Source organism: Myotis daubentonii, chromosome 3, assembly GCF_963259705.1.
Source record: "Myotis daubentonii chromosome 3, mMyoDau2.1, whole genome shotgun sequence".
NCBI lineage: Eukaryota > Metazoa > Chordata > Mammalia > Chiroptera > Vespertilionidae > Myotis > Myotis daubentonii.
Window position 1 is genome coordinate 87,053,639 of NC_081842.1, and position 25,674 is coordinate 87,079,312.

The 25,674-nt window shown below is 36.4% G+C and overlaps 1 protein-coding gene across 1 annotated transcript in view; it reads right to left on the reverse strand.

Annotated features, from left to right (window-relative positions):
* EPHA3 (EPH receptor A3) overlaps positions 1 to 25,674 on the reverse strand; it is a 373,137-nt gene that overhangs the window by 59,520 nt on the left and 287,943 nt on the right. Inside the window, exons 6-10 of the mRNA XM_059688051.1 lie at positions 20,080 to 20,204; positions 17,271 to 17,433; positions 9,725 to 9,827; positions 8,989 to 9,056; positions 3,967 to 4,092 (exon numbers count right to left, since the gene is read on the reverse strand). Of these exons, the coding sequence (XP_059544034.1) occupies positions 3,967 to 4,092; positions 8,989 to 9,056; positions 9,725 to 9,827; positions 17,271 to 17,433; positions 20,080 to 20,204 (585 nt within the window). The remainder of the gene's footprint in view (positions 1 to 3,966; positions 4,093 to 8,988; positions 9,057 to 9,724; positions 9,828 to 17,270; positions 17,434 to 20,079; positions 20,205 to 25,674) is intronic.

The following is a 25,674-nucleotide window of genomic DNA, read 5'->3' on the forward strand; positions in this document are numbered from 1 at the left end:
TTAGAAATGTGATTATTTCATCAGGTAGATATTAGAAGTATTTATTTAATTCTCTTTAAAATAATTTTTAAAAACACTTAAAATTTTAACAAAGACTGGGCAAATGCAATGTCTGATCTTTCTACTTAGCCCAGTTTTACCTGGCCATATTCAATTAACTTTTCACCTATAAGAAAGGCAATTTAGATTCTGTTATTTCTATGTAAAAACACAGTTACAGAAGGGTCACTTAAAAAGATACTGCTTGGTTTTTTAATTCAATAAGTGCAGCACTATTTGTCTTTTGAAAGAAAGTGTGATTTATGAGAATTAAAATACTGTTCTGATTTAAGATGCACAATGCAAAATTGCTCAAAGTAAATTTTCTTACACTAATTTCATTTAAAATAGAGGGAAAATGTACTTTAAGTAGAATGACCCTCTGCACTAGCTTCAAAGCCCATTCTCCTTCTACTGTATTAATAAAAAATCATAATAAAAATACACAAGAAACAAGTTGGTATGTCAGCTAAGTACTATACACGAACTACCAAATTAATCCTCACAAAAACCTAGAAAAGGTGTATTGTGATCATCAATGTGTAGCATGGACTTTGAAGTTGAAAAGTACACGTTTTCAATTTTGGTTTCCTAATTAATAGCATTGTGACCATGGACCATTCAAATGTTCACCTTTTGTTTCCTCATCTGCTGAAATTAAGGTACGGATACTTATCTACAAGGCTAATAAATGAATGCTTAGCATAGATTATGAGTTAAATAAATATATTCTACCTTTAGAAAATTTCAGTATTTAATCTTTGAAATGATAGTTTGGGGAATAAAATTAGAAATTTCTGTTGTACCCATTTCTTTTTATAAAAATCTCTGACTGAAAATTAGAGAATTAGCCCACCACTATAGAGTCTTTCTGTATTTGTCATTGACTGTGAACTTCCTGTCATTTACCAAGATATTCATCCCCTTTAACAATAGAAGATAGTTGCTAATCAATTTAGCACAAATATTCTTCTTTTATGTACAACCTTATTTGTAAAAGTTAAAAAGGATGTAGAAACTGGGTAAGTGTATAGATGAAAAAAGCTGGCCATAAGTAGATTGTTATTGTAGTTGCTGTGGAAATGGGTACACGATAGTTCATTATAAACTTGCACATTTTCATCTATTCTTGTAGATATTTAAAATTTTACAACAAAAGATTTCAAAATCTTGATTTCATAATTTATAATGTAATTGGTAATGCTGAGCCTTTTACAATGAGGTCTTCCAGGACAAGCATAACTGACCTTGAAGATATACCTATTTGCAAACTAAATAGGCATTGCTTTGTTGTCATTAATGTGACAACTGACTGAATAATCCTGAAAATAGGGCGTATGTCTAATTTCTTTACAAATATGTTTGAAGAGAAAAAAAAAAGAGGATCTGTCCTAATCTTTAATCAGGGATTACTGAATTAGTATAAGTAGGCTTTTCCTTTATCTCATTTATCAGATACCATTTTTAATGAGTGTGCTTTGTCTCACACCCCTGTGAAATAGATCTCTGGCTTTTTGAATAGCATCTGCATATGTAAGCTTTAACTTAAGTGGAGGGTCTCAGATTTCAATGCCCTAATGCAGTGGTTCTCAACCTGTGGGTCCTGACGCCTTTGGTGGTCTAATGACCCTTCCCCAGGGATCGTCTAAGACCATCCTGCATATCAGATATTTACATTATGATTCATAACAGTAGTAAAATTACAGTTATGAAGTAGCAACGAAAATAATTTTATGGTTGGGGTCACAACATGAGGAACCTTATTTAAAGGGCCAGAAGGTGGAGAACCACTGCTAATGTGTCTGGCTGGCTTTCAGGACCTTGGACCTTGGCCTAGAAGGGTGGGTTTTCCCTCCTGTCAGGTGAGCACTCAAAGCACTTGTGTTGCATATGCTATTGCAGCTTCCATGATGGAGAAGACTGCACTCTCCTGGGGCAACATTAAACAATGATCAGACGCCTCTGCACCATAGAGCAATACAGGAAGCAGAACTGCACAAATGAAAGAGTAATCACTATAGAACTCTTGTAACTGGATTAGATGTATGGTGAATATGTTCATTCTTACATCTTAGACTATGAAAAGAAGAAGTCACTCTAGTTTGCTTTTATGAATCACTAGCTGAATATGTACTATTGATTTCATACAGAGGAAGGGAGAGGGAGCGATACAGACATCCATGAGAACATCAATCAGCTATCTCCTGCACGTCCTCCATCCAGGATCAGGCCCACAACCTGGCCATGTGCCCTGAGGAGGGATCAGACCTTCAACCTCCTGGTGCATGGGGAGATGCTTAACCAACTGAGCAAGGCTGGCCAGGCATTAGATGAATATTTTAATATTGCCTACACATGTGACGTTTAAGATGATACAACATTGAGCAAATTAGAAGATAATTTTCTTTACAATTTTATAATACAACATCTATATATTGCATTGTGTGTTCACCACCTCAAATCTCCTTCTAGAAGAGAAAATTTAGTAAATTATCATTTTCTTTAGATAATGTGAATTACTCTGATTTTCCTGGATAATAGGAAATACTGCTTGAGTTCTAAATACTGCTTTGGTGTATAGAAAAGAAAAAAAAAACAGCATAGGACATTAGATGCCCATTTGTATAAAGAATCATCAGTCATAAATATACTAATACAGAAAATGTGTTCTGATGTATTATGGATAATTCAATAAGCTAATTTTTCAGTCTTTCTATTTCCCACATCAAAATAACTGGTTTGTAGGTTTTCTTTTGAGACCAATATTGAAGAATGAGATGATGGTGTAAAACTATTAATGCACATTATTGTTTATTTTTATTTTGGAGTAGTAGTTTTGTTCAAATTCACACTGCATGTACTATGGATGTTCATATGTTATGTCTCAGTATGTAAAATAGTTATTTAATAACTTTCTATAATTTTGTTAAAAATATGCAACAGCTGTTAATAATCACTTGAAGGGTATTTATGAATTTAGCAAAAGTACTGATTAGAAAAAGAGATTTCTATATGAAAACAAGCTTTGACACAAATAAATTAATAGTTTATGAAGTTACAGGCAATCATTAAAATGGAGCACTTCACATTTAAACTATTCAAACTAATTGTCATGGAATTTGTGTTTTAGAATGTTTCATTTATGATATTATTTTGTGTTGTCTATTTTTTTAAATTCTGAAGAGGATTCTAAAATTACCTTTTTTCTACAAATCCCAAATTCCACTTAGTGGGCTTAAAGTAAAACACACTTTATCCTGTTATCCCTGTTTAGCTTAATGGTCTTTGTGACACATGATCAGCGTAGCCTTGGGAAGACTGAGCTGTTGCTGCTGCCGCCTCTGAAATTCAATAAATAAAAAGCTGGCCTGTGGTCTGTGAGACTGTAGGTCTGGCACCTTTGAAATCATTCCATTCCATTAAATACTCCATTTATTTGTTGCTTACCTTTGATCATTAAGTCAGAAAATGTTCCTTTTCATAGCAATATACAAGTGGAGCAAAGTGGGTTTACAATTATTTGTATAAAAATAATGCAATAATTAATAAATATTAATACAAGAATAAACTTTGTGTTTCACATACTCATAATTGTAAACCTCTTTTGCCCCACGCTATGATTAGGCCTGAGAACCTGAGCGATTTCAGGGACAATTCTTTTTTTTCCTTTTTGTAACCTTTATCTGAGGATGTTTACTGATTCTAGAGAGAGAGGAAGGGAGAGAGAGAAACATTCCGACCGGGGTTCTAACCACAACTTAGGTATGAGCCTTGACAGTGAGCTGAACCCACAACCCTTTTGGTGTTTGCGACAATGCTCCAACCAACTGAGCGACCCAGCCAGGGCATCGGGGAGAAGTCTTATTCATAGATGTAAACTTGTAACTGACATTGTAGGTTGGCAGTGAGATTTCTTGTGGTAGTTACCTGCTCCAACAACTTTGTCAATGGATATGTTGGTGGCGTCCAATTCCTTAGCAAACTCATGAACTGCTTGAGTAGGGTCTTCATAGGTATGTGGGTCAACGTAAGTTCTGAGACCTGGAAGTTTTACTGTTTAAGGGAAAGATGAAGAAATATTATTGTAGCTAGGTTTAAAAACCTTGTTGAACAAATTTTATAACATTATTGGTTAAAAACAATCCCCATTATGATAAAATGCACCAAACCTCTAGTTTATTCTGAGATATCACAGAAATCAGCAGAGAGGTTGGACTAAGTACTGACAATTTAATAAAAAATATTCCCCATAATGAAACATAAAGAGGAACCACAATGAGCTTCCTCTGTAAAAACACTAGAAGAAAAAACGACATTAAAGGAGGGGGATCTTAAGGAGAAATTGGTTCAAAATTGTGTAGGTCCAGTAATTTCACAGTAGCATTAGTGAGCAAACACCATCACCCTCTAACACCTTTATGATTCTACAAACAGTAACCAAGTATATATTACAATGCCACATCTGACAATAAATAAAAGTGTATAAATATTTTCATAAGGTTGGATAAGTGCTGTCATACAGATAAATTAATTAAAGGATATAAAATGGTATGTCTGCTCTCAGATACTATTCTGCTTTCATTAAAATACGTTCACAATCAAAATCCCCCAAAACAACTCTAGGTCTACTTTAAGCTGTGAATTTATGTATATACTAGAGGCCCGTTGCAAGAAGATTTGTGCAAGAATGGGCCTTCCTCCTTCCCCTGGCTGCCACTCCTGCCAGAGCTGCAGTGGCTGGGGCGGTGTGGCATTGCCATGGTGATGATGCAAATGTCCCGCCCCGCCCCCGGCTGCTTAGCACCTGCATATGCAAATTAACCTGCCATCTTTGTTGGGTTAATTTGAATACTCACTCCTGATTGGCTGGTGGGTGTTGTGAAGGTATGGTCAATTTGCATATTTATCTTTTATTAGTGTAAATAATGTGGGTATTACATGTATATAGTAATATAGCATCAACTAAGTGAAATCTTATTGTATAGCTTTTCAACATAAAGGCAAGGTAAGTATTTATATATAGGCTTAATAATGGTGCTAAGGAGCTAAATTCCAAACATAAATCATATTAGAGCTTATTGACTATAAACCCCCTTTATAATTTATTTTATTATTCTAAATGTAAAATTTTTCATGATATTCTGCATTGAAACAGCAAAGACAAAATATATAAAAATAGTCATTTTGGATTTGATTTAATATTAATTATATTTCTTTCATTTGGAAAAATAGCTCATATTAAAAACAATTTGGATGTTCAATAAACTTTTTAATGAAAGAAAACTAAGTTTTTAAAAAAGTAAGCTTAAGAGCTATTAAAGTACATAAACATGCTCTAACATTAAAGGAAATTGTAATTTAACTCCTAAGTATATGAATTCACATTACTGGTTTTTCTTTTAATTTTAATAACATTGGTATTCTCATTGATCACACTAGAATATCAAATGATTATTTTATCCTAAAATAACAAAGAACATAAGACTTTATCTTTTCAAAATCATTTTGTAATGAAAGACCTTTTTTGGCAAAATTGCAACTGAACATTCTGTGATAGTCAAAAATGTCTTCGCGTCAGTGTGTATTTTGTACAAAAGAGGTGTGGGAACTGATGACAGCAACCATTCTGTGAAACGTCAGCACAGTGGACATTAGACCAGTGAGTCCAGGACTGCAGTTTGGCTACAAAATGATCAGTTTATGGACCTACAGTACAACTTCAGGAATTCCGTGGTTACACCATATACTTTTTGCTTCTGCAAAGCTTCCATAGAGGTTTAAGTAAAAAATTATAGACAAAAAATTTATTTCCAAAAGTGGTGACCAGAAGAAATGGGAGGTAAAAGTCTATTTTCCTCACTACTTCTTCAGATGATTGTGAGATAGCAATATAGAAATGGGAGAGGGAGGGAGCAAATGGAAGACCTAGGAGAAGGAAGCTCTTGAAAACTTGTTACTCAAATGCCTATCTCCAGTGCCTGTTATGTAGTTAGTGCCCCTAAATGTCATCATTAGTATTTTCACAATTATTACTATCTCTGAGGTTTCCTGGATACAGAATTTGGGCTCAGAAATGCCCATGTCTTTTGAGCTCATAGATCAGTTTTCATACTTTGCCATTATTATAAACATTATTGCTTCCTATAAAAATGGACAGCAGAGTCCCTCTTACAATGGTCTACTATAATTTATTACTACGCTAAACTACTCCTAGCATTATCTGTACTAAAACACTTTATCCTTAAAACAAGAAAACATATTAAGGAAACCTATAATATCATGAGAAGAAAAGCTTAGGAGTAAGGAAAACAATAAAAGTAGCCATAGACACTCTAAGAGATGTTAGTAAATAAAGCCTTGTGTCAGAATTTGTTTAAGTCAATTAGGTTACATTTTAATAAAGACTCACATCAAATGGAGGCTATGATTTATGATCAATCAGTTTTGCTTTTTCTCTAGTAATAATAATAGCAAGATAAGAAAATGGTAACATCAGAAGAAAACCTAGCTTTTTATCCAAGAAAAAAAATTTAAAATAAGGTAAAAAAAAATGTATTCTAGTAAACGACTACAAATAGCTTACCTGTTTTAACTTAAGGACATAAACTTGTGAGAGATTTACTGACCTCAGAATTTAAAAAGAAGATTATGAAATGAATAATCAGAAACAGTGTCTCAAATATTATGACAGTGGATTTAAAAAGCCTTGAAATCGTGGTTTAGAGTGACCCCTCAATACCAAATAATCTGAAAATTAATCATTCCCAAATAAAACCAACTGATTCATTCTGATGAATTAAAATGAAGTATATGGCTTTTCTATCCACAAGACATTTGGGGAAACAATATAAATATGTGCACACACTCACACACACACACACACATCCTCAAGTAAAATGACTTGCTCGCAGTGGTAGTGTTGGCTGCTGATTTTTAACTGCTGACCCCAGAGATTCCAGGAATCAGGTGAGTCAGGATACAAGGCACATAATCCCCCCACACCAATAATTAAGGGCAACATACAGAGTAACTGGGCTGTGTCAAGCAAACCAGATAATAAACACATGCACACGTGTTAAGCTGCACTACTTTACAGCTCGTTCTGTGCAAACACAATAATTTACATTTCCATTTTACCAGCATGAGTTGCCCTAAGGATAGCAAAAACGTAGAAAGACTCAGTCAGAGAGGGCAATGGGACAGGATCTTAGGAGGTGAAACACATTACTTTCCTTTTGAAGCTATATTATGGGATTTGTAACAAGGCTGGGGGGAATAGTTCATAGCTCGAGCTTTTTAAGGTAATACCAATAAATGGTCTGAAATAAACCAGCTGTAGTATTAAGACGCAGAAAGTTTACGGCATGCATATAAGTTACTTTGTGCCCTTGCAGCTAGGATAAAATGCATTTCTTTTTTGTTTGTCTATCAGAAAGATATTGTGCATTTGAAGAAAATTAAAGTTTCAACAAACTTTACCATAAAAACCAGCAGCTAAAACAGATCGGAGTGATAAAAGAGCCTACTTACAATTGGCTCACAGGAATATATCAATGCTCTAAATTCATGAGATTTATAATTCCCATATAAAGAACAAAATCAGTATGGTTTTGTTCTAAAAACAATATTTACATTGATTGTCCAACTCAAATTAAGAGCAACTTAATCCAAAGGAATGTAACTGTTGTGAGTAACTTAAGCATGGCAATTTTCAGTGTTTTGAGAGACCAGGAAGAAAAAGCTAGACAAGTATCCTGTAATTTGTTCATGTACACTTTGAGGACTTTTGAGTTTGTAACCTAACTAATCTGAAATGATGAAATGTTGATATTAGAAAGGTAGTAGTTTGTGGGTTCTTTTTGTGAATTATTTTATAATGACAGCAATGAGGACAAAACAAACAATGCTCTCTGTAAACTCTGGTGCTGTGTCAATATCACATCAATTTACATTTGGATATTTTTTTTCTTCAAGATACTCTATGCCTCTTTCATGTTAGCAACAGGTAATCAAGTTTTTATTGAGTTACAACTAAAACTATAATTTTTAGATGCAAAGCTAATGACTGATAATGAAGTATCACACTGACTTAAAAATAATTTGGCAAGGCTATAGTGAATGCCAAAGAAAGGAATGTTTACAAAACTACACTAGTTATATTGAGATTATTTGAAACACATGAGCATGAGTATTGTCTCCATACTAATTCCCATGAGAATTAAGGCCACTGATTAGTAATTTCCACATTAAACTGAGCCATAGTCTGGAAAAGCAAAGAACTTGGGATGATTCGTTTCACCAGAAAAAAAATATAAATGAAGTCTGTTTATTAGAAATAAACACTTTGTTTTCTAAAAGAGTATTTCTCTTAGAAAATATTTTTTCAAATACTAAATTGGTTGGTATTAAAATATGGGGGGAAAGGGCTGGCTTTCCTACTGATTGGATATCATGTAACTCCAAAGTAAACAGTTTATTCTCCTGGTTGGTTGACAAAATGGAGTGAGGCATTTTACATAAACAGAGGTTGTTTCTATTTACCTGGCAGTTAGGACGGAAAAAAGTATCCTATTTACATTTTAGCAAAGGACTAGTAATAAGGAATTTGAAGATACGCTTTGCCTTTCAGCTACGCAAAGCTGACTACAGTTCTGACTCCCCTCGTGTGCACTATTTGAATATAAACCACTGGTTATCCTTTGCTTTAGCTTAAATCTGCTTAAATGTGGCCATGCAAGAATTACTTGATGCAGAGGCAAGAATTTTCTTCTCTGTTTAAAATAATTTTAATTTGCTCATTCCCCCCCTCCACACACACACACCCCCCGCAACAACAAAAAAATACTACTTTTGAATTATCTTTGTCAGGAGAAAGTTACCCAATTATAAATGATCCACTGCCAAAACCGAAATGGTAAAACCAAAACACCACTACAGTTTAAAACTTACAATGTCCATTTCCAAAATGAAGTCTTTTTTCATCTGTACCATGTTTTGACTTGTTATAGCCACAGAACCTAGAGAGAAATTGAGGGAAGAGAACACAGGAAGAAAATATACTTAAACAATTATCTGTGCTCAGAATGTACAAAGCAGAAAATACAAAACATTTTTCTTAAACAATTAAATGCTTTGGTGAAAGTTTAATGACTTTGTATTTCCTAAATCCTTTATAGAAAGCCCCTTGCCCAGGGGACCCTGGAAGCTGCCTAATGAGGAGATACGGAGAGCTGCTTCCCACTGTGCAGACCCCTTCAGTTGAATTTTTATAATGGCCTCAGAAGGTGTTTATAGCATTTTTTTTACCACTGCTGCTAGAATGAATGAAGGGTAAAGTCTCCATTGTTAGTGATTAATGCTGTTCTGGGTGAGAAAGTGTCAGGGAAATCTGGGGTGTATTTTAACAGCGAGGGGGGAAAGTAAAACCTAGGAATGTGGTCAAAAGAGAGAAGAGACCGGGTGTGTATTGGAGAGTGAGGCCGGAAGTTAATGCAAAAAAGAAAACCAAAACTAAAGATGAGGAAACAGAAGGGAGAGGGGGATAAAAAGAAAGATCTAGAACACAAATGGAGACATTCTGATTTGTTAACATACATTACTGAGCACACTTCAGATTTTAGCAGCAATTGGGGGGAGCAAGCAAAGCAACAATAAAAGTAAGTAATAAAACAGACTGTGAACTCACCTTCCAATCAAAACGTAGGTGACGACTGTGAGGAGAATAATTGCTACTGCCGCTGAAATGGCAATCATTACTACTTGGCTATTTTCACCAGAGATAGAGAAAGCTGTGAGATTGAAGAGAAAACAAATTAAAAGACCAGGCATTAACACACCATAACCAAAATCTACATGGAAAATCTGATAAAGTCAGTCATATTTATTCTGCTTCCACCTGAAATATGGCTACTGTCTGGTATAATATAGAAGTAATTCTTCAGTGAGAATGAAAAAACAGACATTTACTACAATTTTGTGTGAAAATTTTAATTAATAAGATCAAATATTCTGTTTCAATGGCATTAATCAAATACTACTTGAGTCTATTGTGTGAAATGTGCTGCACTGCTTTTCTCTATCCTCAATGGCAAGCAATTCAATGGATACACCGGATAAATATCTTATGCTCAGCAGAGGAACAACATAGAGAACAGACATGATTTCTCAGAATGAATTATAAAAGCTTCCTAATTAAGCTAGTTTAGTCTCCAATACCTACATTTATTTGAAAGGCAATATAACAGCTGTCTTATGGGCCTCAACATATGCCACCAATGCATTGTCCCTTTCCCTGTATCCTCTACCTTTACAAATGGCCCATCATTCATCTACTCACAAAGTGTTGGCAAAAGTCACCCAGGAGCAAATTCTGGCCAGCCATCAGTTTTGGTATAACTCAGGAGCTTAGAATGGTTTTACATTTTGTAAAGGTTGCAAAAAGTCAAAAACAGATGATTTTGTGATTTGAACATTTTATAAAATTTAAATGTTGGTGACCATAAATAAAATTGTTTCGGAGACATTCATTCATTTGTGTATTGTCTATGGCTGCTTTTATCCTATATAATAAAATTCTAATATGCAAATCGACCAAATGGCAGAATGGCCAGTAGCTATGCAGTGCAGTGACCACCAGGGGGCAGATGCTCAATGCAGGAGCTGCCCTCTGATGAGATCGGGCGCGTTCAGGGTGGTATGGCAGTAGACAGGAGCTGTCCTCTGTTGGTCAGTGCGCTCCCACAGGAAGCCAGGCTCACTGCTGGCAAGCTCAGCGTCAGTGGTGGGAGCCTCTCCCACCTCCGCTAAGGCAGGCGGTAAGGAGCGAGGGGTCCCTGAGTGGGAGAGCCCCGAACTGTGAGACGGATGTCTGACTGCCGGCTTAGACCGGATCCCCGGGCCTCTAGTACTATAATAAATAGCCCAGTAGAGTAAGAACAACAGAGACTATATATACACAAAGCCTAAAATATTTACTATCTAAGCCTTTACAGGAAGTTTACTGACCCTTGAGTAGACAAATGCTTTCTAGCTTTAATGTTCAAACAAGCCACTCGAGTATCTTTTGGAAAATGCAGTTTCCATTTCAGGCTGGGGTGGGGACTGAGACTGCATTTCTTAGGAGCTCCCAGTGATGCTGACGCAGGTGATGCAGACCACGTTTGGTGGCAAAGGTGTGGACCATAAGTATGAAGTCACCTTTTCCACTCCCTCTCCTGATGTTCTGTGTCCAATTCAACACAAAGCCCTTTAAGATATCTTAGTTTTTGTCTTTCTCTTCTGGATTACAATTAGAAAGTCCTAATTAGTTTCTATTTGCATGTCTTTCTCTTTACCTGGTGACCAGAGTACTCTTTCTAAACCATGAATTTGATTATGTCATTATAATGCATAACATTTCTGCAGGGCTTTGACTTTCAGGATAAAATGCAAATTCTGTAGCAGAAGATGTAAAGCTCATTAAGTCTGTCCCCTGTCTCAATCCTCAGCTTCGTCTGCTAACAAACTCCATAAATGTCCTATTCTAGACTTTTGAAAATACACACAGTTCCTGGAACAACCTTTTCAGTTGCTCATACTTTAACCTACATTTCTTTTGTAGTAAATGCTGACTGTACAAATGAATGAATGATGTATAAAAGAAGAGTTTAGAAGAGTAAATTTGGTTATCTGAATGCCATCACCTCTCTGAAAGCAAGCCAATATCTTATGCTCAGCCTGATCGAAATCTACATTAAGAAGGTTTCTCTAAAATAATGCAGTTATGGGACTGGTTAAATGATGCAAATAAAGAAACATGGCTGATGGCCTGGTAGAAGTTTTGCAAGCATTTGAAAAAGGAGCTCTGAGTCTGTAGGATGGCATGCACACTCCTAATATAAACTGTTGCCGCCCTTTATTCTTTCCTACCAGCGGACTATTGTTTATACCACTGTGGCAGTCCTGGGAGTGCTTGCTTGGATCTCCCTGATGCCAAGCCTCAGTGGGCAGACGGCCTCCAGCTGCTGCACCTCCGGCATCCCCTGCAGCCACATGCACAGCACAGGCCATGCTTCCCAGTGACTACACCTGACAAGGGAGCTGGAGTCAGCCCAGGTCTGCCCAGTGCAGCACTCTTCTTCACTCTGGAGCGACCCACCAGATTGGCGAATCCCTCGGAACTGCCTTGCTGTCTGAGACTCATCTTCCTCACCCTTCCCTTTCCCTCAGTTCTTCACAGATGGCTGAGCTCCATGAGGCACTGCTTGCCCACTTCTGCTCCAGATTTTTTATCCGTTATCTGAGTTTCCCCATAAAAAGCTCTCATACTTCTATTTTAACACCTGCTTCCTAAACACCTGGACTGATATATCCTACCCATTAGCTATAGATTTGTGAATAATTTGTAAAATAACTTAGAGATTCAATAATGCTCTATAAACATATACTATTAACTCTACCTCATGCTTTTTATTTTGTACACTGTTATAACTTACAGAGAGCAGCGAGTTCTGAATTATTTGGTAAATTTTAGTCAGTTTTAAAAATAAAGGTTGCAAAACTGGAAGGGGAAAAATGATATAAGAAAGAAGTCGCTGTTGTTCTGTCCAAGACAGGATTAAACTAGGACTTCTCTACCATTTCCACCAGCTCTCAAAATCTATGAACCCCTGAGACATATAAAATCAGATAATTGATTTTTACTGAAATGAGCAAACATTTGAATGCATAAAGTGATTAAATTTGTGTCATTGAGTTGTTTAATAATTTTACATGGCATACTGTTAAAACTAATATTACATGTCTTAGATATTCAATTTAAATATGTTTTCTCACAAGCAAAATGCTCTCCTTGCTTCAAGTAGCATTGTGTTGATTTCTCTCCCTGAAATCGAGTGGTTGTGAGCTCACTCTCCTGACCCAGAACACCTGAATTTGTACTTAATTGCTGTGTGACATAATGTGATCTTGTGAGGATTAAACTAGTGCTAAAGTAAAACACTTATGTAGAATTGTCCCAAGCACATGGAAAGTGCTTAGTAAATGTTACATATTTTTAGTATTGCATTTCCCCAGTGAAAGCTGGGCAAAAGTACTCTCTTCTACAAAATTACATATGATTGTCTAATGTTGGTATATAAGAATTCTCTATATAATGATCCCACTCTACCTTTGTCAGTCTGCCTTAATAATAAGGTCCCAGAGATTAAAGTTGCTGCAGGTCAATGTATTAAAAATAACAAAAAGGAGGTGGGAAGTACTCAGGAGTACTAATTAAATTCTCCCCAGGGCTCATCTTGGATAGTAATGTTCATGGAATCCTCCAATTCCAAAACTCAGTTTTATTCCACATATTTTTGCTTTTAAAATTCCTTGGATGCTCAAATTATGCACTGCTATTTAAACACAACACACACAAATACTCACACACACACACACACACCACCTACTATACCAGGAACATTTGTAAGTACTTTACAAATAATGATTAATTCAATCACCATAGACGCCTTATTGAGGATACAGGTTCTGCCCACCGAGGGTTTTCAGACAGATGGACTGTCTGTTTTCCCAAACATGTTGGCACTTCCTGCTTTTGTGGATGTTGCCTTTATCTAGGAAAGTCCATTGACTCTGATACTTCCTATGCTTTCTGTGTCTTAGTTTAACATCCTTTTCTTAGTATGTAAATTAGCAGGGCTGAATCCGTAGAAGTTCACAACCTGGAGGTTGTAGGGTCATTGACCGCACTTATTAGCCATGCAACCTCAGAAAATACGTAAATTCTCTGTATAGACAGTGTATAAAAAGAAATAATAGTATTTGAATAGCTTGCAGAACAAGTTCAAATAAAATGTTTATTGAAATACTATATTATACTGTCATATACATGTATGCGTTCTCGAATCAGACCCATCCCTACCAGCGGTGTGACTTTGGGAGGCTTACTTAACTTCTCTATGTCTCAGTTTCCTCATCTGTTAGAGGAGGGTGATAAGTGTAAAGCACTGATATATAAAAAGTAAAACATTTTTAAGCACCTAGAAAAATATATGCTTCACTGTGCATCCATGTCTTTATTATAAATCAAGTTCAGAAAATATTATCTGAATTCCAGCTCAAAATATACTATACTCAACTAAGAAAGATTTCTGTGCTATGAATGAGAACTCATAATTTTTAAAAATAAAAACAAGCCCTAGGTGGTTGGCTCGGTGGATCGAGTGTCTGCCTGAGGACTAAAAGGTCCCAGGTTCGATTCCATTCAAGGGCACATGCCCTGATTGCAGGCTCAATCCCCAGTAGGAGGCCTCCAGGAGGCAGCCAATCAATGATTATCTCTCATCATTGATGTTTCTATCTCTCTCTCCCCTTCCCCTCCTCTCTGAAATCAATAAAAAATATATATGTATATATATATATATATATATATATATATATATACACACATATATTTTTTAAAATATGTATTTTTATTGATTTCTTTCAGAGAGGAAAGGAGAGGGATAGAGAGTTAGAAACATCAAATTTGAGAGAAACATCGATCGGCTGCCTCCTGCACGCCCCCTACTGTGGATGTGCCCGAAACCAAGGTTCATGCCCTTGACCAGAAGCGAACCCGGGACCCTCCAGTCCGCAGGCTGACACTCTATCCACTGAGCCAAACCGGTTAGGGCAATAAAAATATATTTTAAAAATAAAAATAAATAAAAACCAGAGCAAACAGCAAGATGTTAAAAAAGTCTAAACACGGGTCTTTATATATCTATTAAATATCAATATATAACAAAGAAGAGTCTTAAATCTTTAGAGTATTCTGTGAACATGTAGTTTGGTTTGTGGTTGGAATCCGGCTATGTAAGGACTACCTTAAATTATGTGTGCATGTTGGACTGCACAGGTGGTCGGCGCCCCTAACCCCCAAGCTGTTCAGAGGTCAACTGTATGTCATTTTTATTTTAAAAAATGGAGTGAGAATTAATTTTATCCTTTTCCCCTTAAAGCAATGGACACTTTTTTCTCATCTATATTTAAAGTCTGGAAGAATCCTATGGTAAAGCAGTAAGAATAAATTTCTATATTTTTTTTTTTAAAAATCAAACTGTGCAACTCAGCTTTTTAAAAAAATAACTGGAGAGGGAGATGTTAAAAAGATAGTATTTTTAATTTTACTCTCTTTTTATCTGCTCTCTCTCTCTCAAGCAATGTAAGTACTGCAAATATAAAGTTTCTTTGTCAAAAATCCTAAGAATCTGCAGTTTTAAAATGGAATATTCCTTAAGTCTCAGGCACTGAAGCCTCATGAGAAGTTCATATATAACACAACCACAGCGATGTCTGTGGTAAATATGTAATTACATTAGAATTTTAGAAATTGTTATTGTTTTGACAAATTTACTTATATAGGGTTAGTGCTAATGAAGAACATATAAGATTAGATTGATGTTGCAAAATAATGCATCAACATAAAGTTTTATCTAATGGCAATCTGACATTCCTGCCTTCAATATGCCTAATTTATACCACAGGATATAAAAAACATTTGCTTTTGTTATTTCTGTGATTTGGGATCATTCTTGGTGAATCAAATATAGCTAGCTTCTGTTGTTGTTAATTCTAATAGCCATGTCAAATCTTGATAAAAGGCAATCTATAATCATTTCAAAGCAAGAAACTAGCTTTGCACCTCTTAAAATTATGAAAGGATATAGAATTTCTAATGCTAAATTGAATGATATTTTCAATTCCTAAAATATGTAATTTGTTTTAAACATTGTTCACTTGCACTCCCGTGGTATTTTACAGCATTTTGTGTCAAGTATCCTCAGCGAGTGGTTTCTCTGTGCACATCTCATCTCAGGAGGATTAGGGGAGGGCCTGAGTACAGATTTGTGTGTTCCAGGATGGCAGCTCTCCTCCAAATAGAATCGTCAGGTTTCAGCTGTGAGCCAATGACTTCTAAAAACACTAGAATCAATAATTTGCAGAATGTACAGCTTGTTATTATAAGCCGCATTCCTAATTGTCTGACAAAAAGTGTGCCATAAAACATTTAGTCTAGCACATTAACTTAAACAGTGTTTATATATATTTTTTGTTAACCATGAATGTTTACATTAGGTATAAAATTGGAGCATAAAATTTTTAGCATACCAATAACGATGTGATTTTGTGTCAGAAACAAAATAATTACATATAGAAAATATAGGTGCCCGGGGAAAATGACAAATTAGAACAGTCGAGAGGGATTACTTGGCTTCCTTTCAGTAGAGAACTGGGAATTATTACATCCTTCCTGGATAAGCTGTTTCTAAAAGGTGTTCACCTTTGATTCGGGGCTATTTTACAGCTGTGAATTTAAGTTGAAGAGAACTTATAGTGATGCATATGATTTTTTCATCACAGTTACAGTGACACGTATTCAATAGAGATGTAATTGATATGTGCTGTGGATGTGATAATTACATTTATTTTCCTATAGAATATTCACAAGTTTGGGATTTATCAAGTTTAAGTATTGCTGATTACTTATACACAGATACAACTATGTTTGCATGAATGCATATATGAATCTGTCCTTTAAATTGTCCTTTGAACCAATTTTAACCTCTTATTAGTAACATTAAGTCAAATAAAATTTTAGCTTGTGTTCGTTTTATATTAGCTCCACAGCCATGATTTTATCTTTTTAAAATATATATTTAACAGAAAACTCTTTTAACATGAAGCAAATGCATTTAAATAAAATGAAATATTATTAGGATAATGTTTATAAATTTTAGATCAGTTTTAGCCAAATTTGGGGTCAAACAGATGGGACTGTTCAAATTGTCATAAATCAGATTTTAAAAAATCCTTACTCTCCAAGTGATACAAGGATCAAAACAAAATTAATATCCTCATGGATCAGAAAGTTTTGTCAACCAATCACTGAACCTGGAATATCTGTATTAATGGGTATTGGAAGTGTGTTACCATACTACTTAATGTTCCTAAGAACAATTTATGACTAATAGGAAACCAGAAGCATTCCAGGCATTGTAATCTGTTTTATTTGTAAAAGAAGAAACCACAGATGTGCAAACAAACACAAATGCCCAGACCCAATGCTATGCAAATTGTTAAATGTCCCAAGCAGTATACTTTCAGTGTATCACACTTAGTTAAAATGTAGGGAGAGTGAGAGCGAAATATCGGACACCTTTGGAACATCTCCCCTGCCCCCAATTACAGTACGTTGAAGTAATACATACAGTCTGGACTCGTTTCAAACTCAAACTTGCGACTGTTGGTCCCATATCCAGCTGCTGTCCGGGCTCGGATTTGGAATACGTAAGTAGTGTCAGGCTTGAGGCTATTGATGGTAACATTTGTGCCTCTTGCCCTCAGAATGGTATAACTTGTCTCTTGCTCCTGCTTTGAGGTAAGAAAGATCAAGTTAAAATCAAACCTTCACAATGTATTAAGTGGTGAAAAGTAAACAACTCGAAACTATTTTAAAATGTAGCATGGGAGATATAAAAGAGAGATGATAATCATTTCACTCTCTGAAGGCATTTTTTAGAAAACAAAAAACAAAAAAACATTAGTTTCCTAATTTGGATATAATAATTTGTGTCCTGCACATAAAGCAGGGAAGTTAGTTTTCATTCTTGCCAATGAGTGAATCTCTGAGCAAAAATCTGTTCTCTTCAAACATAAGGCTGTCCCACTGATTCTCAGATAGGAAATTTTATCAATTGTAAACTATTAAACTTAAAAAGATCAAAGTTCTATGTATAGTTCTACATTAATCACATTATCAGCATCCACTGAGTTGTGTTGTATTTGCATTGTATGGAAGCCACAGTGATTTAATAGAAACACAAATCCTCAGGTTGAAGTCTAGAAATATTTTCCCAAAGAATCGCATCTAGGAGAACCAATGCATCGTACATGAACAGGCCCACCTTACACATCCATAGTGAAGTCCTTTTGTGTCAAGCTTTGTTTAAAAAATGAATTTACACAGAATCTCATTTGTTCTCTAACATATACTAATATCTCCTGAGCACGTTATGGAGAGCCTGTTTTTGTGCATGATGGGCCGTTCCTGTATCTGGGGTGGGATCTGGAGTGGGGGAGACGAAATGATGCTTGTCCTCAACCAACACTGGATGGAACATTGCAGAAATAAGGTTGTATATAGGTTACATGTACTTTTAGTTAAAGATGCTGGTTATGATAGACATGGAGTTGATTATTTAATAATGAAGAGAGATAAATATATTCATTTTATAAAAATTATTTCATTCGTTATAAAAATTTTCACTAGCCCTCATAGAGTGAAATATTACAATATTTCTAAATGTCATATATATGGAAGTTATTTTTAAATTGATGTATGTATGATATAAATACTTACATATGTATTTACTAATATTACATAAGTGTACCAATTTTAGGAATGCATAGGGAAAGGCAAAATAGATTTAGACTTTATTTTTCCTGCACTGGTTAATATTGCTTAAAAATAATCTTGCGTTATGCTTTGTTGGTAGAGAATAAAATAAGTTCAGAATTTTTTTTTTGTATTTGCAAAAGATATGAATTTAGATTAATTATTTTTTCAAACAGCCCCATATATCTAAAAGGTGGGTGCTTTGTAGTTCTGCTACCAGGTCTGAACTGAGGCACATCATTACTTTACTTTTTATTTTGTTGCATCAGCTATAATATGGATTCTTATGTTTTCACAGGATTTGTCACACTTTTAAAGATAGAAGATCATGATCAGATGACTATTTAACAGTGCCCTACAGGATCATAGAAAACTAGGAGATAACTTATTTATACTATGATTTGACCCAGTGAAGTTCATTAGGTCTCTATTCCTTTTAATGAAATAAGACATACCTTCCCTGTGTGTGGTGTGAGTGGTGGGGAGAAGGGGGTAAGAAAAGAATGGCATGATACTTGTGAAATAGGTTAACTTCAATAAAGAAAATACCTACATTTGCAAAAAAAAATTCATACATTATACCTTTTGTACAATTGATCATACTTAATAATCCATTGTCATGTGGAAGCAGGGAGGCAAGAGGGAAAAACATACTAATGAGGAGTCATGGCTGCCAGGATTCAAAACAGAGACCTACTGTTCATTAGCAGTGAGGGTGTGAGAAATGCAAATAACTTCACTGACTCCAAGTTTTCTTTTATTGGTAAAAAAGCCTGCTTTCTCACTTTCACAGGGTTATCAGACAGCTCCAAATTAAACAATGTATGCAAACATTTTCTATAAATATCAACTACTATATAATATACACTCTAAAATACGTTGTAAACTGCAACAAATACACAAAAATGTTGTGTCCATAGTAGTAGCTACAAAACCACCCAGTTCTAATGATGAGGTTTGAATACATCTTGCTTCCAAATCTCACAATCATTTATAACCAGGGAGAAATAAGTGCCATTTAGTGATGAAATATAAGAGTCTAAATTCTGCTTATAAATAACCATATACCTATTTTGTACAACTTCATTACTGAACCACAATTTTATGATGTGAGGCAGACTTACACACCCACTCCCATCTTCTAAATTTCCTTGTACAAAGCCAAGAAAACTTTTCTCTGTCAGTTCAATAATAATACATGGGTCTTGTTATTCAATGTTTCTATTAAATAAAATTCATGTGAATGTGTAGGTCAAGTAATGATGCTTTAAGGCAATAAACTAAGGAATAGTTCATCAAGGGTTAAGGAATCACTATGAAATACTTGGTAGAGCAACAGGTCTTGATGTGGAAGGACATAAATGTCATTTCCAATAGCTAGATGTCTTAAGTTTGGTAGTATCAACTCTGCCGTGACTCACTGATGTTGAATGGGGGATATTCTACACAATAATTTCTAAATCCCTCTTTACCTATAAATCAAAGAAGTACCACTTAACTACAGATTTAAACAAAGCACTGCCACTTTGTAGCAATGCCATTCCTGTCTTTGTAAGAGCACAGCTCAGGAGTAGGTAGCTTCTTTCCCTACACAACCCAACACTAACACATTGTCTCCCCACCTTTTCATAATATTTGACCTCGTAGTCCAATATGATCCCATTAGGGTGTTCGGGTTCTTGCCAGGATAAAGAGATGCTGTTTCCGGATGTCCGATCCTTCTTAATGGTCATGACAGGTGATGGAGCTGTAAAGAGACGATGGAGGGGTCACAGGAGGGGGCAAATTAATCAGGTTGTGAATGTGGTCAAGAGGAGCAGAGAGCAAAGTGAACAGCAAATGGAGTCTATCATTGTTCTAATTTTTGGCAAGAAAACACTATTTCCATTTCAAAGGCTCTTGAGTATTACTCTGGCCCCATATCAAGCCTCGGCAGCTGGATTATAGACCTGGTACATACAGGCCTATGGAAAATGAGCTGAGATTTTCAGCTGCTGGTGGAATAGTGGCAAGCGAGCAGATGTTTTCAATCTGCTACTCTAATGTAAGCAATGAAATATATTTGATATATTAAAATAAGAACAAAACATCAGGACTACCTATTTGTTATAATGTTGCAAAATTATTAATACCAGATTCTTCAGCTCATTGATAACGTTTTCATCCGCAACTCTGTAGGAGGACTGGAATCCATTATGCACAAGGAGTCCCATGGTATCAATAGGTAATAATAATATTGAATATGTTGTAAAATAGAGAAGATTTAGGACATACAGTAGGACATACCTTGACTGTTGACAAAAGCCTCTAATGAATAAAAATATATACCAGAAAAATGCAGCAATCTTCTGCTTTAACATTTTTTATTTCTTTAAAAATATTTAATAAGAACTACCAATGAAATGACTGCTGTTTGTACCACAACTCTCAACCTATATTGTGAAGTTTCTTATTGGGTGGTGACTCGATATTTATTATGTTTCGCTATGCATTATCAAAAGAATAGAACATGAATAAAAACCACCTGTTTGGATCAGATATCAGAGGGTCACCTTCATTTCTGATGGAAGATTAAATATATTTTAAGTGATATCCTACTTAAAATCCTTCCATTAAAAATAAAAATCCATACTCTCCATCAATGCACTTCTGGTTTCAAATCTCAATCTTGGTACATTGGCAACCGAAATCTCTCACTTGAGGTTCAGTGGCTTTCTGCTTTAATGGAATCCAGCAAAGCACATTACAAACATGAAAAAAAAAATCAAGAATTCTTAGGTACATAAACTGCTGAATTGATTTCATTGCTGAAGGACCTATTTTTCTCATCACTTTTTCTCAAATCAAAGATTATTAAAACCCTGTGTTTGTATTTCCCACAATGGCTAGCAGACTTGTTGATTTGATGTTTCTGTGATTATGCCAACCTTTATATATATAACTGAGGAGAGAGAGGAAGATAGGTAGGCAGGGATGGGACCATGGGGAGGGGGGAGTAGAACCCAGGAACCCAGCTAGGTGGAGTTACTAAGACAATCCAGCTAGATGGAGAAAGAACACGCACCCACCAGGGGGATGTAAGCTTTAAAATGTAGGGGTATTACTAAAACAGGCAGTTTGCAGATAACCAATCACAAGGCAGTGAGGTATATAACCGATCTCAATAATGTTACTAAGGTAGAATTCTTTGAAAGGACCAATCAGAAGCTAGCAAGGCACATAACTACTCCTAGAAAAAAAACAAAAAAAGAACAAACACGCATGTCTCTCTTCCTCTCTCCCCTCTCCTCTTTCTCTGGTGTGTGCTGGGTTCCATGGGTTGTGCTCCCCTGCACCGCGAATAGAAGCTCCAGACACCAGCCTGCTTTTGGAATGCCCTCTACACCTTTTCCAGGATTGCCTTCTCCCAATAAAAGTTGCTTCTGCTATCTGTTTTTGTACGTGAACTCATTCTTTAATTTTGTGAGGCAACAAACTTGGACCCAAACACCATATTTTGGTTTCACAACCTCTCATTTAAATTGTTCCTGTTTATAAATGCCTTTACTTTTTATTCCTCACATAAAACTAGTTTCATGAGCCTGCCTCATGACACTTTATTGGAAAATGTAATCCTAAATGAAGACTCTATTGCAATAAATTTCCCATTCTTCTATTTCTATTACTTCTAAAACCCTCTTAAGAACTCTTTTGTTACTAAAGCATCATTTCTTTAATTGAGTGGCTTGGGGATGATACTGAACCTTTTTCCAAGGAAAAATGTAGGTCTTGCTTTCCTGATGGAAAAGTAAATTCATTTCCTTACTTATGTTTTACTCCCATTAATAATTAATATCTTTTCATGAAGCATCATTTTCCATTAATGTTTGCTTTTTTAAAAAAATATATTTTTATTGATTTTTTACAGAGAGGAAGGGAGAGATAGTTAGAAACATCGATGAGAGAGAAACATCGATCAGCTGCCTTCTGCACACCCCCTGCTGGGGACGTGCCCACAACCCAGGCACATGCCCCTGACCGGAATCGAACCTGGAACCCCTCAGTCCGGAGACCAACGCTCTATCCACTGAGCCAAACCAGTTTCGGCCTGCTTTTCTTTTATTCAGTATTATTGTGTTATACCCAACATGCACTCACAACACTCCCATACCTCACCCCTGATGGTTGCTGCTCTGAAATTGATTCTAAGAAAAGGGTAATTTATTTTGGTTATATTAATTGAAAATTTATAAACATACTCAATAATTATAAACATATCACTGAGCCATACATAACGGATTTGTTAAATCATTGAGAATAATTGTTTATGTATTCTAATACTTAGAAAAATCAAGTCATTTTCCAATCACTAATATAAAAATTTCTGCTCCAATGTTCTTGGAACCAAATTCTGCTTTTTATACAAAAAAGGAGAAATATCACAAATTTTCCTGCTGAAAGAAACGCATTTTAGAGTAACTAATGTATGCTTTAACAGCATTTCAAAGAAGCTAAATGTTGGAAAACTCTCCTGGTAAAACCATGGAGACCCTATATTCATTCCATATCACCTTGAATAGGATTTATTTTCCTTAACGGTTAAAATACACTTTTAAAGAAACTTTGAAAATTACCAGGTATAGCATCTCTCCTTAAAGAGAAAGAGAAAGCAATTCATATCAAAGAACAATTGTGGCTAGGCTTGAATTAACCTTTTCCAGGAAAGCCTTGCAGGCTGTGTTGGGGATCTGCCCACATTTTACTGCTTCTGCACTGGGCAAGACTTTGTAACTGTTGGAATTCTTCAAAGGTCTGCAAGCAAGCTGCAGACCCCACTGGACTGTAATAAATAGCCTTTTGTAATTCCACACTTACTTAAGCAGAGGCAATTGCTCAAAGCTTGTGTCATCTCCAAGTTAAATGAACCTTTTCTGATTGCTGTTTTTAGGTCCCTGTTAAGTCATTTGTTCTGCTCTTTTAATATAGCCCCTCGCCCCTTGTGTTGGATGCGTTTTCACAGTCTCACCCCAGTACACCAGCTGGAATCCCGGTACATTTGGGTAATGCTCATCAATATTTTAATATTACTAAATAATTAACAGAATTATTTTCCTCTCCCCTAATAAATAATTTTAAGACATAATAAAACCCCGCAGAAAAAGAGAAAATTTATGGGTACTCTACTCTATCCATACTTTCTAAAAAGTTTCCTAGAAGCCATTTTTAATTCATGTCTTAAAGTATAATTTATCCATACTTCCACAGGTGCTTAACACAGCTTATAATAATAGTGAAAATCAGTGATACAGATTATGTTTTTTTAGCTATTCTTCATGTATCAAAGGGTGATTTTTCAATGGACTAATGTTCAAAATCCACAGAAATTCCTTAAGTTTTAGTTCTGTCTAAAGTAACATAATATTGTAATGTATACCATAAAATAATTGTGATTTATCTTATCCTTATTTCTCAGCTTTTAAAGTATGTGATTTTAAAGAATGGTGGGTAATAGTCATATGAAATAAAAAATAAATCAATCTTAAGACTAGAGAAATATTCAGAAAAACAATGAAAATTTATATAGGAGGAGAAGGCACAGGTTTTCCCAGGCAAAATGCTGGTGTACACGCTAAAATTGCAATTATTGGTGAGCACCCTAATATCCCAGGATTAAGAGTTTAAATCTGGTGCCTCTTTAATGTACCTTAAATTATACAAGTGATTTTCTTATTAAAAGGACAAGGTTGAAAACACAATAGGCTATCATGAAAATGGCCAGGCAGTTATGAAGTTTAGTAAATGGACATTTTTGCAGGAAAAAAGAAAGGAGGAGGAGGAGGAGGAGGAGGAGGAGTGGAGGAGAAGAAGAAGGAGAAAAGAAGAAGAAAAGAAGAAGAAAAAGAGGAAACTGCTAACCAGGAAAATTAAACAGGGGGGAGCTAATTCTTTTTAGTAAGTTAATAGCCCACTTTAAAATAATGTATTGGTGTGTAATATACATTTTGGTTGTAGTGATCCTATATAATAGATGATATGCTAATTGACCAAACAGCAGAATGACCATCCGGATAACCTTCTAGCCGAAGCCAGGGTTGCAAGGGCTGAGCCCCTTGCATGAATTTTGTGCATTGGGCCTCTAGTCTTATCTAATAAAAGAGAAACATGGTAATTAGCATATGACCGCTACCCTTCCCATTGGCTAATCAGGGCGATATGCAAATTAACTGCCAGCCAAGATGGCGGCCGGCAGCCAGGCAGCTTGAAGCTAACATGAGGCTTGCTTGCTTCAGTGACGGAGGACTCCAACGTTCCTGGCCTCCCTTGCCAGCCTCTGAGCCTGCAGTTTAAGAAACATTGTTACAAATATAGAAGCTAAACAAAACCCCAGAAACCTGCTTTCAGCCAGCCGGGATCTCAGAGCTGGAGTTAATACAGAGTTTCGATTATAGAACCGAAACAAACCAGATACCTGTTTTCAGCAGCAGAGGCCTCAGATCTGGAGCCTCAGAGCTAAAGCTGGCCCAGAATAAAAAGAAAAAAAAAGAAAAAAACGAGCAGTTGGGAGCTTCAGTCCCAGCCTAAAAACAGCCCTCAGCCCCTCACCCAGGCTGGCCAGGCACCCCAGTGGGGATCCCCCACCCTGAAGGGTGTGTGACCAGCTGCAAACAGCCATCATCCCCTCACCCACGCTGGCCAGGCACCCCAGTGGGGACCCCAACCCTGGTCCAGGACACCCTTCAGGGAAACCAGCCAGCCCCACCCATGCACCAGGCCTCTATCCTATATAGTAAAAGGGTAATATGCCTCCCAGCACCAGAATCAGCGTGACAGGGGGCAGCGCCCAAACCCCCTGATCGCCCTGCGGCTCTGTGTGTGACAGGGGGTGGGGCCACAACCTCCCTATCCGCCCTGCTCTGTTCATGACAGGGGAAGGCGCCCCAACCTCCTGATCAGCCCTGCTCTGTGCCTGATAGGTGGTAGCTCCCCAACCCCCTGATTGCCCTGCGGCTCTGTGTGTGACAGGGTGCGGCGCCCCAACCCCCCCACCCCCACGGGCCCTGTTCTGTGTGTGACAGGGTAGAGCCATAACCTCCCCATCGGCCCTGCCCTGAGTGTGAGAGTGGTGGCACCCCAACCCCTGATCGGCCCTGCTCTGTGGGTGATAGAGGGTGGCGCCCCAATCCCCTGATCCGCCCTGCTCTGTGTGTGACAGGAGGCAGTGCCCAAACTCCCCTATC